General features: G+C 31.7%; 2 protein-coding genes across 2 annotated transcripts; one reads left to right on the top strand and one right to left on the bottom strand.

Moving 5' to 3' along the window:
• The first annotated feature begins 357 nt into the window (after window positions 1–357).
• On the top strand, window positions 358–876 carry LOC128133552 (uncharacterized). Its single transcript, XM_052771036.1, has one exon. The coding sequence runs from the start codon at window positions 358–360 to the stop codon at window positions 874–876; it is 519 nt and encodes a 172-aa protein (XP_052626996.1).
• A 6,390-nt stretch (window positions 877–7,266) lies between these two features.
• On the bottom strand, window positions 7,267–8,658 carry LOC111877088 (histidine-containing phosphotransfer protein 4). The gene is made up of 5 exons (XM_023873627.3): window positions 8,529–8,658; window positions 8,261–8,391; window positions 8,021–8,161; window positions 7,860–7,932; window positions 7,267–7,547 (listed from the first exon to the last, which is right to left on the bottom strand). Exons 1-5 carry the CDS (start codon window positions 8,586–8,588, stop codon window positions 7,500–7,502), a joined length of 453 nt encoding a protein of 150 aa, XP_023729395.1. The 5' UTR covers window positions 8,589–8,658; the 3' UTR covers window positions 7,267–7,499.
• Between the last annotated feature and the right edge of the window lie 7,952 nt (window positions 8,659–16,610).

The following is a 16,610-nucleotide window of genomic DNA, read 5'->3' as shown; positions in this document are numbered from 1 at the left end:
GGTGTATAGATCGAAATGGCAAGCACGCAAAATGGATTGGGAAACGATAACCCACAGCCTGAGCCACACATGATTGGGAGTTCACCAGAACTAACAGCTGCACCTGAGCCAATCACGATGGTGGGAGTATACTCAATGGTGCGAATGATGTTGGATCATCAGATGGAAGAAATAAGGCGTTTACTTCAACAAAGTAAGGATGAACTTATTGTGCCAGTACGTCAGACACCTACTCTTGAGACAACTATCGGGATTTCTAAGTCGGTCGAAGAAGTGATCAATGGTAGTATCGCCAACAAGGTTGAAGTTAGCAAGAAGAGGAAATTTGAGGGGTCTTCAAGGTCTGACAAGAGCAACATGTTCTCGAAGTCTAGAAAAAGAGGAGGTAAAGAAAAATGGTGTGGTAAATGCAAAAAGAAAAACTCTAGAAAAAGTGGCGAGAAGGTGACATGTTTTAAGTGTGTAAAGCCTGATCATTACGCCGACGAATGTCCATTCAATGAAAAGGTATGGTACGAATGTAATGAGGAAGGGCACTTCAAGCAGGACTGCCCAAAGAGGGAAGAAGCTACAAAGCCAAATGTAACGTTGAAGCATTATGATGGATGCGACGAAGAGGTGACTTGTTACAAATGTGGAAAGACAGGGCATTACGCCAACAAGTGTGTATCCAAAGAGAGGGTGTGCTATGAATGTCGAAAAGAAGGGCATTTATCTAGGGATTGCCCGAAGAAGAATGAAGGAGCAAGACCAAATACACTGCCACAGCCGAGGGCAGGAGCATTTCAAATGATCCTTGACAAAGCAGACAATATTGTGAGGAATCAAGGAGGAGGATTTTATATCCAAAGATTAAGTTATCAAGTAGCAGGGTGAATAGTAACTTATGGTGTAGCCTATTAGAGGCATAGTATAGGGAGAACTTGAACTTTTTTGTAATAGTTTTAAGGAATAATATATACCATGGTTTGTTATTTGATATATTGAATGACACCTATAGGAAGATATCGAAGGTGGTATCTTGCATTTAGTTTATGTCTGATAAAATAACAGTACGTTTAAAGGAGTACGGTATGTCTGAAGTACACCTTCGATTGGCAGGATGATGGAACGATTGGTGTAATTCTTGAAGTTGTCACATCGTCTGAATTTCCATCACTAACCGAGTTGAAGTAGAATTGATGAGTGAAGATGCGCTTGGAAGAAGTCCTAGTAGAGTCTAGGAAAATTTGTATGATTAATTGGACACATTCGTATGTCCTAAATTGTTTTGTGATTTTAGGACTTGGGGATTGTGAGACAATACTTGGGACGAGTATGAGTAGGTGTGAATAGTAGTAGAGATCTATACTACTGGAAGCACATGACTCACGCTTGGATCAGGGAAAGTCACAAGGCTACCAAGAAGCTAGTAATTGATTCCGTTTTATTAAAGTATGTCATTACCCTTGTTTCGGTAATGACTAGTAAAATGGTTGTTATTTCGACCCTAGTGGTCATATCAAATTGAGTCCGACTACGATGAGTGTGTTATGTGATTCGGAGAACCAAGTTCGATGTAGCATCTGACTGAGGTCAGAAGATTGAAATCAATGCGACCGATAGCATCGCGCTCGTTGATAAAGAAGTTTGTAGCTAGAAATGCTACATGCTAAAATGTGATTATATCACATTAGGATATGAAGGAAGGTATATTCTCTATTCTGGAATTTGACTCTAAGAGACTTGAGTCTAAGCATTGCATCATACAATGAGAAATCATTAGAGCATGACCCATCGTTCTGTTACAATAGATAAAGGAAAGTACTTATCCTAAGAAGAAGAAGGATTCCTCAATAAAGATTTATTTTGTAACTCGTAGGTTATGATTGAAAGTCCAACATAGTACGAAGAGCAGGTGCAAGATTGAGCATCGCCTGCGGTCAAGAAGTCCAAGGGTTAGATACGCATTCGAAGAAACATAGAAGTTATAGTTATTACTTAGGATGGAAAGTTAACATATGGAATCATTATACAAGCCCTATTTTCGTTGATGATTTCGGGACGTCATCACCCTAAGGGGGGGATAATTGTAACGCCCATAGATCCAGGCTAGTCAATTTAGAGACGATAAGCATCAAAGTGACTTTTTGATAAAAGATTATTTAGAATAAATAATCTTAACTAGGTTGTAGTTGTCGAGACAAGGATTCCAGATATATAAAGAATGCCGAAATCCGAGTTATAACGAAGAAGTTATGACCTGCCGAAGTTTCGTGACAGAACCGGTACGAAACTGCGTGACGTAGATAGTGAATTTACGATAGAGCGATATTTAGCCTTAGTGGTCTAAACGAAAATTGTAGAATACGTTAAATCGTGAGCGTGCATAGAAAGAACGTCGAAATCTGACTTCGTATGAGGAAGTTATGATTTTTCGAAGTTTCGACTTGGTAGTATGCAGCCCAAAGTACGAATATTAGATCGAGTGATTTCTAGCCGAAACAATCTAAACGAGAATCGAAGATCTCGTTGATAGTACTTCAACGGTAAAAAGATAGACGAAAACAGACATCGGATGAAGAAGTTATAAATTTCTAACGGAGTTTTCCTGTCCCGACCTACTATAAATAATATAATAAGAATAAAATCAAAATTAGCCAACTGATTCTAAACGAAAGTTGTAGATCATAGTCTCACCTACGCGTGGATATAAAGAATGTCAAAAACGGAGCTCGTATGCAAAAAATACGAATTTTTGAAGTTTGAGAAATGGGAGTACGCCCAACGTACCCGTATACATGGATCGAAATAGGCCACGTCGGCCTGACCCATCACTCGAGTGTCTCGGGTTCGAGACCATGATGCCTCTAGTCTAATCTGAAGAGTACGCCCAGCGTACTAGGTGTACGCCCCGCGTACATGTCGACAAGGCATTACGCCCCACGTAATCTTTGAGTAAGCCCAACGTACGTGCGAGGTTCAGCCTCTATAAAAGGCATGCGAGGGTTGCCGATCGTTTTTGCCAAATATCTTTTCTCTCTCCCGTTTTACCTCATTTTACGTGCAAGAAATACCCTCGAAGCCCCAGTATTAATCCGGACACCCGAAGCAAGTCCCGAAGCCCCGAAGATCCTGGGAAAAATAGTTTTCGAGCGAAAACTCTGCCTACATGAAGCCTGATTTTGAAGAAAACATCATGGTTTCAGCGAAGAATATTATTTTAAGAAACGAGGTGCTATCCGATCATCGTCTTATCATGTGAGTTTATAGTCCCTTTCATAAACATGATTTTAATACAAGTATTGGTTGGATGTATTACATCTATGTCATGAGTGAGTGTGTAGTCACATTCATCTAACACATAAATATGAAGTATTTGCTATGAAATATGTGCTATGTATTTATATATTGCTTTTTTTATATGAGAGGAGTGTGGAATGGATGTTTTATATAGTTTTTAAATGAGTTAAACTGTATATATATTTTATATCTACAAATATGTTGGGTAGGACATGGGTAGATGAAATAGTTTGTGTGTGATAAAAGATGAGTTGGATGATGAGACAAAGAGGTGATATAGATCTTGAGATGAGGGTGACAGGTGAAAAATGAGTGAAACCTTTACCCAAGCGATGGCCTCGTCATTTAGCAGAGTAGGGATGACAACCACGAACTATTTTAGACAGTCCAGTGGGACACTAGCAAGCTCGCAACTTGTAGGTGTTGTTAACTTGATGTTCACCGGTGTACTCTAAAAACCCATTTACATGTATTGCGAGAGGGGTCTCGAAAACGATACTGTCAATAAACGAGATAAACTTGTTATTAATATGGGAGTATGGATTAAGACATAGTTAATTGTCCCTAGTCCAAGAGTATGGAATAGGCCCAGTTATTGATCTGGGAGTATGGATCAGATATACCAGATCCGGGAGTATGGATTAGGTAGAGATGATAGTTTTAGATCCGTGAGTATGTAAAGAGATAAATTTTAGATACAAGAGTATAGATCGTGTCGTTGTGAGGATCGACGGGGTGAGGTAAGAGTTGCTTATATATGGTGAAATTGTATGAGTTTGCGAATTATAAAAAATATATATATTCTGGGTTGAAAACCCTATATGCTCACCAGGCTCCCAAGCCTGACCCACTCAGTTTTCTTTGTATTACAGGTTATGGCACGAGGGCATTAGTTGGCTGGCATAACGAGAGATTTTGGATTATAGGTCAGTAGTTATAAATAACTGTTGTAAGATCTATTTTGTTCTGTTTATGCTTTTGGTCTGTATCGAACATGACATCCTGAATCTTTTTAATGAAATACATTTCTACGGAAATGCTTTGATAAATATTTATCATATTTTGGGAAGAAATTCCGCAACACTTTTAATCAAAGAATTGCTCTAATTTTATAAAACAAAGCATAAACAAATTGGTCTTTTCTGGCCGTGAAAATGGGGATGTCACATATATGTTGAATTGATCTTGTTATTAGGCCTTTAAATCCAACAATTTATTTATCTCCTTTAAGTAAAACTTGCCTACGTCTCGGGAGATTTTATGTTTAGAAGCCAAGATCACACCATCATTAAGTGCGTTAGTATATTTAATAAACGCCTCGTGCTCAATGTACTTGAATGGTGGTTTGTGTAAATATGTGTGGAGCCCAAGGTTGTCTCTCCAAAAGAGCCCTTGTTGAGAGGGGGGGGGGGGACTCCAACATATATAGCCACTTATATTACTATGTCATACCGATGTGGGATACACTAACACTCCCCCTCAGAATCATAGGCTCGATGAGGATAAACAGTGATGTGCTGAGCCACAGGGATGCAGAATGATGGCTCTGATATGATGTAAATATATGTGGAGCCCAAGATTGTCTCTCCAGAAGAGCCCTTGTGGAGAGAAAGGGAACTCCAACATATATAGATGTTAGTGATTAGGGTTTAAGCCCAAGCCCTTTAGGGTTTAGATGAGGTTTAGCCTCACTATTTATCAATGAAGCATTCTATTATCTTACATGGTATCAGAGCTTTAGGTTAAAATCCTATTGCTAACCATAACCTACTACCGCCGCCCTCCACCTCCGACGACATTCTCTTATAGTCGCCGGAGGCTCCTTTATTATGCTTCATATTCCCTTCGTTTGTTTTTTTTTTGCTCCTCCTAAATAATAAAAAGTCGCCCCGACACTAAACTAGAGCTCTTACCTCGACTTCTTCTACTACCTCGTTTGCTTATTTCTCCTCGTCGGATGGCTCCTGCCTCTAAGCTTTCTGACTTCTCCTTAACTTGCCTTTTCTTCAGATCTATTTTCTAAGTCGGTCGGAATAAGCTCCGTCCGCCGCAGCTCGAGCGATCTTTCTTTCTCGCCGCATCTCGATGCCTTTCTCCGGACTCCTCTGCCGTCAGTAGCATGACCATCCCCGTCGCCGTCGCTCCTCTCTTCTTATACAAAGGAACCACTACTGGCCATCGCTTCTTCTCTTTCCTTATCCGATGAGCAGTTATTGTTAGCCGTCATCATTAGAGCTCTGTCACCGCCGCTGCCACTGTCTTCATTTATGTTATGTTACGTTATGTTTTTGTTTTTCCATTTTAATCTCCCCCTCCCAATCAAATTGCAGGGGATGTTAGTGATTATGGTTTAAGCCCAAGCTCTTTAGGGTTTATATTAGGTGTCTTATGTATCCCTATTTATATGAAGTTTAACCTCACTATTTATCCATGAAACATTTTATTATCTTATAGTTCGCCTACAGTAAAAAAGCCTAGTAATGCTCGTTTAATCCTAACATCATCATGTTTTCGTGTTTGTACACTAGTCTCACAATTTGGTTCATTCTTAAAATTCAATTTGACTTGCTTTTTATCATTTTTATTTCAATTTGGTTCATTCTTAAAATTCAATTTGGCTTGCTTTTTATCATTTTTTTTGTTCTTCGGATTTAATTTGCAATTCTTCAAATGTTTGTTCATATTAGACGTCTTGTTTCGGATTGTATTGGCTTTAAGTATTTTTTTACAATAAATACATTCCATGTTTTTCCTTTTTCCTTTCAATACTATAATCCTCTATAGTTCACACCGGATCGAACGCTACCCAATAAGGAACGGTCTCTTTATTATTATTCTTTGCCCTTTCTTGTTTGCTACTAATAGATTTTGGCACACCTCCTTTCCTTTTCTGTTTATTTGGACTTGGGGATGGCATGTCTTCTAACTTTTCCAAGAGTCGTCACTAATATTATTAATTATTGATGGTATATCACCAATAAAGTCATCTTCATAATCCTATATTTGCAAAAAGTAACAATCAAATCATCTTCATAATATATATCTACAAACAATAAGAAATCGACATAGCGAGACTATACAAACAATTTAACAACACGAAATTGAAAACTTACTTGAGGTACGTCCAATCTTTTATCAACCCAATTAGACCATGTGTAGCAATGGTGAGAATTCTTTTATTGTTGGTTTGGTTCACCATGGTCCACTGTGAGCTGTTTTTTGCATATCTAATTTAGAAAGAGAAAAATATCTTAAGTTAAAACACACGTAGCATGCCAATTAACATACTAAATCACATCAATGTAAGGTTTCTATGGTCCATGTAGTCCCACACGATAGTAGTAATAATAAGATTAAATTAATCATCAACTATTGAGTTGGAACCTTACACTTTATTTCTCATAATCCTGATTTAACCCCAACATATGGTATCGCATTCGAACTCATTATTGCATTAAGTTAATTAGAACATTAGTGCATTAAGTTAATAATTAGAACTCATCGTATCAAAACTCAAAAGAAGATATACGCACCTGAATGGATGAATTGTTTAGTGTAGGATTAGTATCGGTATTTTTTTAGGAAAGGATTAGGATAAAATTTGGAAAGATTTCAAAAATATTGCATGGATATTGATTATTCAAATTCACTTTCTTAAGACCATATGACAACTATGAATGACCATAATAAGCTCTACCAACTACTTCAACATATGAACACAAATCTTCACTTCAATGAGACTTCTCATAATTATATTTCGGGTGTGTTCATTTAAGTTTCGGACTCTTATAACACATTTCATAACCAATAAATTTGATGCTAAATTATTTCATTATCTTTGTAACTTCAGACTTATCCCTAGCCAATCGTCCAATATATCGTTTAATTGTGTTTTTGGATGTCGAGTAAATACAATGAAAAATGAAATTACTTACAGCAATCACATTTACATATTTAGTTATATGATATATCATAAATCATGTATAACAAAGAACTAGTAATTGATTTGATTGATTAATAATAGTAAGATTAGTTAGAACCAAAAACGAAGTACAAGTAGAACACCACTACGATACCAGCTTCTGAAGCATACCTCCTATCTCATCTAAGACCTCGTTTTATGACAACAATAACACTATTACTACGACGAGGCCCAATGGGTTGGTACACATAGTCTAACAGTTGGGCCATCTTCAGCCCATTATAGTCCAAATCTTCTACCTGGGCCGACATGCCATTTCAATAGGCCCAACTTGTCTTGACATCTGAGGTCACAATTTCAGAAATAAAAAAATAAAAAAAAAAGTAATCAGTACATGTTAAGGTTAAGGTTAACTTGATTAAGAAGACTAATCACAAAAATAAAAAAATGTAACATTTTTTTGGACATCTATGCAATATTTACATACGATGATAAAAACAACATGTTACATTAAATGGTTAAAAAAATATGTTGGGTGGATTGATTTTGGTCATTAACAGTTAAAAAATTGACCTAAAACTATCACTTTAAATTATTTATACTTCAGTTACATTTTTTATGTTCTAAAATACAGATTTTTAAATAAGAAAAATACCTGAAAATAAGCTTCAAGTTTCTTTTTGAGAGTTGTATACTCTCTTTTGACATGTTGGTAGGTTCTCTTGCATCTGCATTACGTCCAAATTATTTTATTAATTAATAATTAACAAATAAAATGAAAATAAATAAATAAAAGCTAGAACAGTAATTATTTACCCTTCAGCATTTTGGGCATTGCAGTGAGCCCTAAAGTTGGTGCACTCAGTTTTGACCTTCTTGGCTCCAATGCTAGAGCTACTGCCTTTAAACTGATGCATTAGACTGTCTAATTTATTAAAATCCAAAGGCCTTTTTTCCCTGAAAAAAAAAACAATACCATAATTTAATGTGATTTAATTAAATAATTATAATTAACAAAACATTTTTAAAAAAAAAAAAAAAAAAACGAGTCCATACAAGGCTTGATCGAGATTGTAGAGAAAACGAGCAGAATCACGATAAAACAACGTGACAACTTCCTCCACGAAATTGGGATTTGAATTGTCTTGCAACTCCTCTAACTGTATAAATTGTTCATCGAGATACCCCTAAAAATAATTGAACTTGAATTAATATATTGGTAATTAATATCATCATAACTGTAATATCTCAACAGGAGATATGAATATATGTAACGTATAAAATATAAATACAACATATATATGATGATGAAATAAAAACCAACCTGGTCGAAAAAGGATTTGCGAATGCTAGCAATCTGTCTATGCATTTGATTTCTTTCCATCAGTAAGTGACAATATATACCAACTTCTAAAACTGCTAATTAAAGAAATGTTCCAAGTGAAGTGAATGCTAAATACGGAATACAATGGGAGGGTTTTATAGGCTCGTGAAGAAATAGACATATCAATTGTCATGTCATGTACAAATAAATTCCATCGACTTTAGCATGATATCAACAACAGATTCTATATTTCAACACTTGTTCTCTCTCTATACGAACCAACAAAAGTTCGCTTATCAAACTTTTTGCATGCGAAATGGAACACGTATTCGATTCTTAGAGGCGAGTGAAGTAATATGGAGCGAAAAGCTAAGGAAAAAGGTTCATTCCATTTCCAAAAACCAATTAATGCAAGAATAATGAATACTTAATTTCACTTCAATGTAATATAAATAAATACAAATTGGCATGGAATATGTACACTTATTCGGTTGGTATTTTGGGAGGAGTGTTTTTCCCAAGTAAGAAATCGACAAATATGGGAATTATGTAAAAAAATGGGTGGCTTTTCGCTTTAGGAAAGCATGTTATCGAGTGGGTGTGCGGGTTCTCGTATCATAAAAAGGTTACTGTTAAACATGCAATGTAGCAAATGATAATAATAGTAAATCTGAACATATCTCCATACTTGAATCTCATTGGAACATTATAATATTATAAACTCAAAAGCTTACTGTGATTAGGGATGTCAAAAAGTACCGTGGGACCCCGATCCCGTGGGAGCCCGTCCCGTATGGGGGCATTTGTTGAAAAAAATCGGGGACGGGGGCGAGGGTAAGGTTATCCCCCGTTTTGATTTTGGGGCGGGGGTTGGTAGTCCCGTCCCGAAACCCCCGTGAGCATCCCGTTAATAAATTATATAAATTGACATATATTAATTATATAAATATAATAAACAATAAAATGATTTTTACATACAAAAATTCTACAAAAAAGATGCTTTTAAGTCGTTTCTAACATGTCAAATTATGTTATAAATATCTATTTGTTACCCAAAAAATAGTTCATTTTAGCCCAAACAAGAACTTCTTTTAGCCTAAATAAGGTAGCCCAAAATCAATCGGGAGCGGGGGCGGGGGTCAGAAGGGGAATTCGGGTGTGGGGGCGGGGGTGTAAAGGATGGAGATTTCGGGGGTGGGGGTGGGGGCGTGGGCAGGGGATGCAATCCCCGTCCCGTTTGCCCCCGTTGACATCCCTAACTGTGATGCCCTATGATAGGTAAAAATATACGACTTTAAAAAAATATTTTTAAAATTAATTAAATCATTTTCAATTACTATACGATATAACCCCTAAGTTTTTTAAATTAATTGAAATTATTTTCAATTAATATATGTTGTAACTTGTAACGACTAAGGGTGGTCAAAAATATCCGCATCCGAACATCCGATCCTAAAAATCCGAAAATCCGATCCGAAAATTCGGATATCCGGTTTTTCGGATTCGGATACGGATATTAAAATGTGAAAATTTTGGATATTTCGGATATCCGAAATCCGAAATATATAATATAAAAAGTTATTAAAAATAGTTTTAATGCATTGAGTTTTTTCATTTGAAATTTAAAAAGACAAATTACTAACATTTTTACTTGGTACGCAAAGTGAGGATGGTATAAATGTTACATTTTTTATGTTGATTTTAGTAATTTGAGTTTGATTTCTCAAGATCTTCAGGTATCACAAGGTAACTTGCATTTAACCGGACCAAATGAAATCTTATTATACCTAACAAATGCACGGAAACGTTCTTGTTCTTGGAGGGTTTATTTTCTTTATTTAAAACTAATGAAATTCGGATATTCGGTTTAATATCCAAATTTGTATCCGAAATTTCGGATATCCGAAATTTCAGATATCCGAAATTTCGGATACGGATTCGGATATCAATAATCAACTATCCGAATTTTCTGATATCCGGTTTTGAAGACCCCTAGTAACCACTATAGGTTTAAAAGGAATCGGCATTCTTTGTAAATGCAAGGGAATCCTCAAAATAAAAAATTAGAGGCAGAAACAAGATACCACTGTCCCTAAAATTTAAGGCTATGTTTCACGTAATAGCTGAAAAGCTAGCTAATGGCTGAAAAGCTAGTTGTTAAATAAAAAGTTAACTAATAGTTGAAAAAACTAGCTGATAAAAAATAACGTTTGATAACCAGCTGAAAGATATAAAATGACATTAAAGAACATTTAAAAGAATGTGTTATATAATTAATTAAGGGGTATATTTGGAAAATTAAAAATAAAAAAAAAAAAACCTTCTGAAAAGCTAGTCTAAATAGCTTTTTAAAAAACCAGCTTATAATCTATTTTTTGGCTTGCCAAACGTAACAACTTAAAAAAGTTCAAAAAATAAGCTAATTTATCAGGTGGCTGTGGCGCGCCAAACATAACCTAAGACTACTCTTATTGATGACCAGTTGTTTTAGTTGGTCACCAACCTCAAGTCGGTTGGCTTCATTTGGACAATTATTGCATTTATTTTTATTATCAAACACACTTTATAATTTAAGAAAATATGTTGTATTTTGTTGAAAATAAAATAACAAAATATACTATAGTTTATAATTTATTTTTCTCTATATATATAGACTATTATTGATATATTTTTTAATATTAAAAATTTAGGTGGGGTTGAATTTTTAATAGGAATAAAATTTTGGATTTAATTGAGTAGTATAGATGAAAGAGATATACATTAATTTTTTTATATATAGTTGAGTTGGTTTTAATTGTAAACAGAAAGAGTCAAATCGATTGAAATGCGTTATATATTAAAACTATATCATAGTCCGCGTTAAACGCGGGAAACACATAAAAAACATATAATCGTCTACATATATTGCATAATGATTATAAAAAAAATATATGTTTATTGGTATTATTAAAATGTGAAGAAAATTTATTAAAAACAATAAATATATATAATCATTGAAGGACCTCTTTGTAGACAATATTTTTTGTTTTATTAGTTGAACGACTTTCCTCATCTCATATAGTTATGATATTGTTATTATAAGCATTTTAATTAGACGTCATTCCATAATAAGGTTACCTAATTTAAACATATATTGACAACCAATATAGTTTTTTCCACTAAATTAAATATTGACAACTATTTCATTTATTCAAATAAAGTTATATAATATAATTTATAGAATGTTAAATGTTATATGAATTTAATTTTAGTATATCATCAATGGAGATTCTTTTCTAAATCATCATTGGTTTATTTTAAATAGATTATGAATATAAGTGTTTGCTTTTATGTTTGTTCTTATTTATTTGGTGTTCGCAAGAACTTTGTATTAGTTTTGGCGCAACTTTGAATAATTTTAGTATATCATCAATGTAATTTGGTATATCTTTCAATTATATGAAATATCAAATAATGACATATCATTACTAATCTGATAATTTAGTTTATATATATTGTATTTTTACTAATCTTAACGGTCTTATTTTTTCTAATAACCGTAATGCTTTTGCTAATTGTATTTTTTACAAATTTCCTAATATCTTATAATTTTTATCTTACTTTATAATTATTCATAACTATGTTATTTTCAAGATTGACTGTCTTAATAGTTTTTTTAGTCTATTCAGTTTGATATTTCATTGTACAACATCATCATTTGTATGTATTTTGAAATTTCACTTTAAAAATGCTTAATGTTTACACCTTGATATTTTTTTTTATAAAACCCGTGTAATAATTATAGAATATATATCTCGTTTTAATTAACATTTATTTCATTCATTAAATTAAATTCCTCATTAAACATATATATTTTTGGAAAGTAATAATTATAATGAGGCAGCATTATCTAAGACGTAAATGTGTGATATACTTTTGGCGAAAAAAAATCAGGATCATTAAAAAAATTTATATAAAGAAAATACAAATTTAAATTTGGTGGTATTACTGGTGAAAATTATTTTGGAGGGAGTTGTATTTTGTAAGGTGTAATAATATTACAAAATTCGAAATATGTATATTTGTTGTGTAAATTTATAAATTTTATTGTTACTGTATAAAGATAAAAAAGTAGGTTGATATTATATACAAAAACATAATAATTTCAATGATATTTTAAAATCATGCCAAAATTAACCAGATTCTTATGACATAAAAATTAAAAAATATCATAATCATTCCTAATATATAAAAGTAACATTTTCATAATTAATGTCAGTTCCCAAGATAGATGAATTTTGTTTTGTTAAAGGTACTCTTTTCTTGTTTATTTGAAAAGTTTAAGAAAAGTAGTTAACTGATTTCATGTAATTTGTGACAAAGAAAATCGAAATATATGAATACATATATTTGATATAGGAACAAAAATATAATCGAAAAAAAAATATAAAAAGCGAAAGAAGGTATTGGCCTTCTAGTGCACAAGAGCGGATGTTTTTTGGTATTAATAATTTCCTAATAAAAATAGATTTTATATTTGTGGTTTACTAATATAAACAAATTTATATTAATGGTTGATATTAATGTCTTGATTCAAATGGTTTGTTAGTAATATGCTTTTAAAACTGACCATATTAAAATCTTCATAAACGTAAATTCAATATTTAAAATATAGAAAACATTTATTGAATTAAATACATTCCATTTCAATGAATGTAAGTTATTGTTTGACGATTGAAAAACATTTATTGGAATTAAATACATTCCATATGGGGAAGATGATGTAAACAATTTGATCTAAGGGTGGAAAAAATAAGATTGAAATACAATCAAGGGTCCAGATTATTTAAGATGATTTCATAAGGTTTCTCTTTTAATAATATTTAGAGATTATTATCATTTTAATTAGACGTTCCTTCTATAATAAGGTTATCAAATTTAAACATATATTAACAACCAATATACCATTTTTTCCACTACATTAAATATTAACAACTATTTCATTTATTCAAATAAAGTTATATAATATAAATTATGAAATGTTAAATGTTATATGGATTTAATTTTAGTATATCATTAATGGAGATTCTTTTCTAAATCATGATTGATTTATTTTAAATTGATTATGAATATAAGTGCTAATTTTTATGTTTGTTCTTATTTATTTGGTATTCGCAAGAACTTTGCATTAGTTTTGGCGTAACTTTTAATAATTTTAGTATATCATCAATGTAATTTGGTATATCTTTCAATTATATGAAATATCAAATAATGACATTTCATTACTATTGTGATAATTTAGTTTATATATTGTATTTTTACTAATATTAACAGTCTTATTTTTTTTCTAATAACTGTAACGTTTTTACTAATTGTACTTTTTACAAATCTTCTAATATCTTATAATTTTTATCTTACTTTATAATTTTTCATAACTATGTTATTTTCAAAATTGACTGTCTTAATAGTTTTTTTTTCAATCTATTCAACTTTATATTTCATTGTACACCATGATCGTTTGTATATATTCTAAAATTTCACTTTAAAAATGCTCAATGTTTACACCTTGATATTAATTTTTTTATAATAAACCTTTGTAATAATTGTGGAATATATATCTGGTTTTAATTAACATTTACTTCCTTCATTAAATCAAATTCCTCATTAAACGGATATATTTTTGGAAAATAATAATTATAATGGGGCTAATTTAAAATATATATATATATATATATATATATATATATATATATATATATATATATATATATATATATATATATAAAAAGAAAATACAAATTCAAATTTGGTGAAATTATGGAGAAATTACAGGCGAAAATTATTTTGGACAGAGTTGTATTTTGTAAGGTATAATAATATTACAAAATTCGAAATATGTATATTTGTTATGTAAATTTATAAATTTTATTGTTATTATATAAAGATAAAAAGTAGGTTGGTATGATATACAAAAAATAATAATTTCAATGATATTTTAAAATCATGCCAAAATTAACTGGATTCTTATGACATAAAAAATTTAAAAAAAAAATCATAATCATCTCTAATATATAAAAGTAATATTTTCGTAATTAATGTCAGTTCCCATGATAGTTAATTTTTGTTTAAAGATACGTAATATCTTTTCCTGTTTATTTGAAAAGATTCAAAAAAAAGTAGTTAACTGATTTCATGTAATTTTTGACAAAGAAAATCAAAATATATGAATACATATATTCGATATAGGAACAAAAAAATAATCGAAAAAAATATAAAAAGCGAAAGAAGGTACTGACCTTCTGGTGCATAAGAGCGAATGTTTGAAGCATATAATGATGATGGAAGTTATAAGCAATAAAAATGATGTTGTAGGAGAATGTTTGAAGAAAAGAAACGATTGAAAATAAGTGTGAGCCACGGATTTAAGGATGAATTGTATATGTATGTGATAATTTGAATATGATTTTTTGGTGTTAATGATTTCCTAATAAAAATAGATTTTATATTAATGGCTTACTAATATAAACGGATTTATATTAATGGTTGATATTAATGCCTTGATTGAAATGGTTTGTTAGTAATACACTTTTAAAATTGACCATATTAAAATCTTCATAACTGGAAAAATTCAAGATTTAAAATATGAAAAACTTTTATTGGAATTAAATACATTCCATTTCAACAAATGTAAGTCATTGTTTTACGACTGGAAAGCATTTATTAGAATTAAATACATTCCACATGAGGAAGATGATGTCAGAAATTTGATCTAAGAGTGGAAAAAATAAGATTGAAATACAATCAAGGGTCCAGATTATTTAAGATAATGCCATAAGGTTTCTCTTTTAATAATATTTAGAGATAATATAAATTATATTACAATGTACAACCCTAACACCACCTCCTTCGATTGTTACAATTTGTTGTATTTTGCATATCATTGATGTTTGTTGTATTTTGCATATCATGTGTAATAACCAATGTTCTAAATAATGTAAGATGTGATTTTGGCAGTAATGTCAAGCCTCAGGCTTTTACGAGCCTTGGCGAGCCATATCATTTGTAAAGCATGACTTAAGGCGGAAATTTTGTATATAATTAATATTTTTATATGTATTTTCTACTATTATTTATTTTTATATACATATATGACTTAAGACGACATTTTGTTAAAGCTTGGCGACAAATACAAGTCTTAAAGTCATGATGAGATTTTTAGAAATTTCGTCATAACTTGAAACCGTCCCCTATTGATTGCCCTTTGCGATTGCAATGCTTTGGCATTGTATTGTTGTTGTCAACTGTCACTAGTCGAGACTACAACGCTTCATCCTTATCAATTATCTTTTTTTTTAAACGACATTATCATTCTATTCGAGTATATGATGTAAGCAAATTGTGCAGTTTTATTAGTATAAATAGGGATAATAATATAAAAATCACTATAGTTAATCATTTTTCTGATTTGATCATCCAAATTTATTTTTATATAAAAATTACGACCACTATGACATGCAAATATCGATCAAAAAGATAAATGTCTCTTTTTTGTTCTAAAAAACCACTCATATTTTTTAAAAATTGTATAATGAGCACTACCTGTTTTTTTTATTTATTTTTATTTATTTATTTCTTTATTTATTTATTTTTGGGGTTTTTTTTATCGAAAAAGTTAGGTTAAGCTACACGAATAGTCACTATGATTTGGAGTAATCTGTGTGTTTGGTTCGTGAACCTTTTTTTAAGTCGGATCATCCCTGTATTTTGTTATTTTTTTCGGTCTTGGTCCCTAAACGATCTAAAATGACTATACTGCCCTTGATGGATTTTTTTTCTATATTTTATTAATTAAAAGCTATTTAATAATATGTATGGGTCACACTCATCCCCTTATTTCTTCCCTCAACCAATAACTAGTCACCTTCACTGCACACTTTCCCCATCGGCATCCCGGAAAAAGCCAAAAGCCATTGCTAGTATCCAATGATGAACCCACACAAGAACTCAACTTGCATCAAATCCACCATCCTCCCCTTCTATCTCAATATAGAATACCTTGTCTCGCAGAATCAAAGTTATATTAGTGGTCTTTGATACACATAA

This window comes from Lactuca sativa, chromosome 4 (assembly GCF_002870075.4).
Source record: "Lactuca sativa cultivar Salinas chromosome 4, Lsat_Salinas_v11, whole genome shotgun sequence".
NCBI lineage: Eukaryota > Viridiplantae > Streptophyta > Magnoliopsida > Asterales > Asteraceae > Lactuca > Lactuca sativa.
Note: the sequence above shows the minus strand (reverse complement) of the source record. Positions and strands in the feature narration are given on the sequence as shown.

Bases quoted from the DNA above. Each gene is read 5' to 3' on its own strand.
- LOC111877088 (XM_023873627.3), bottom strand. From the start codon at position 8,588: ATGGAAAGAAATCAAATGCATAGACAGATTGCTAGCATTCGCAAATCC. The intron at 8,392-8,528 runs GTTGGTTTTTAT...AATTATTTTTAG, and splicing joins GCAAATCCTTTTTCGACCAG to GGGTATCTCGATGAACAATT. The intron at 7,548-7,859 runs GTATTTTTCTTA...TTGTGACCTCAG, and splicing joins AACTTGAAGCTTATTTTCAG to ATGTCAAGACAAGTTGGGCC.
- LOC128133552 (XM_052771036.1), top strand. From the start codon at position 358: ATGTTCTCGAAGTCTAGAAAAAGAGGAGGTAAAGAAAAATGGTGTGGT.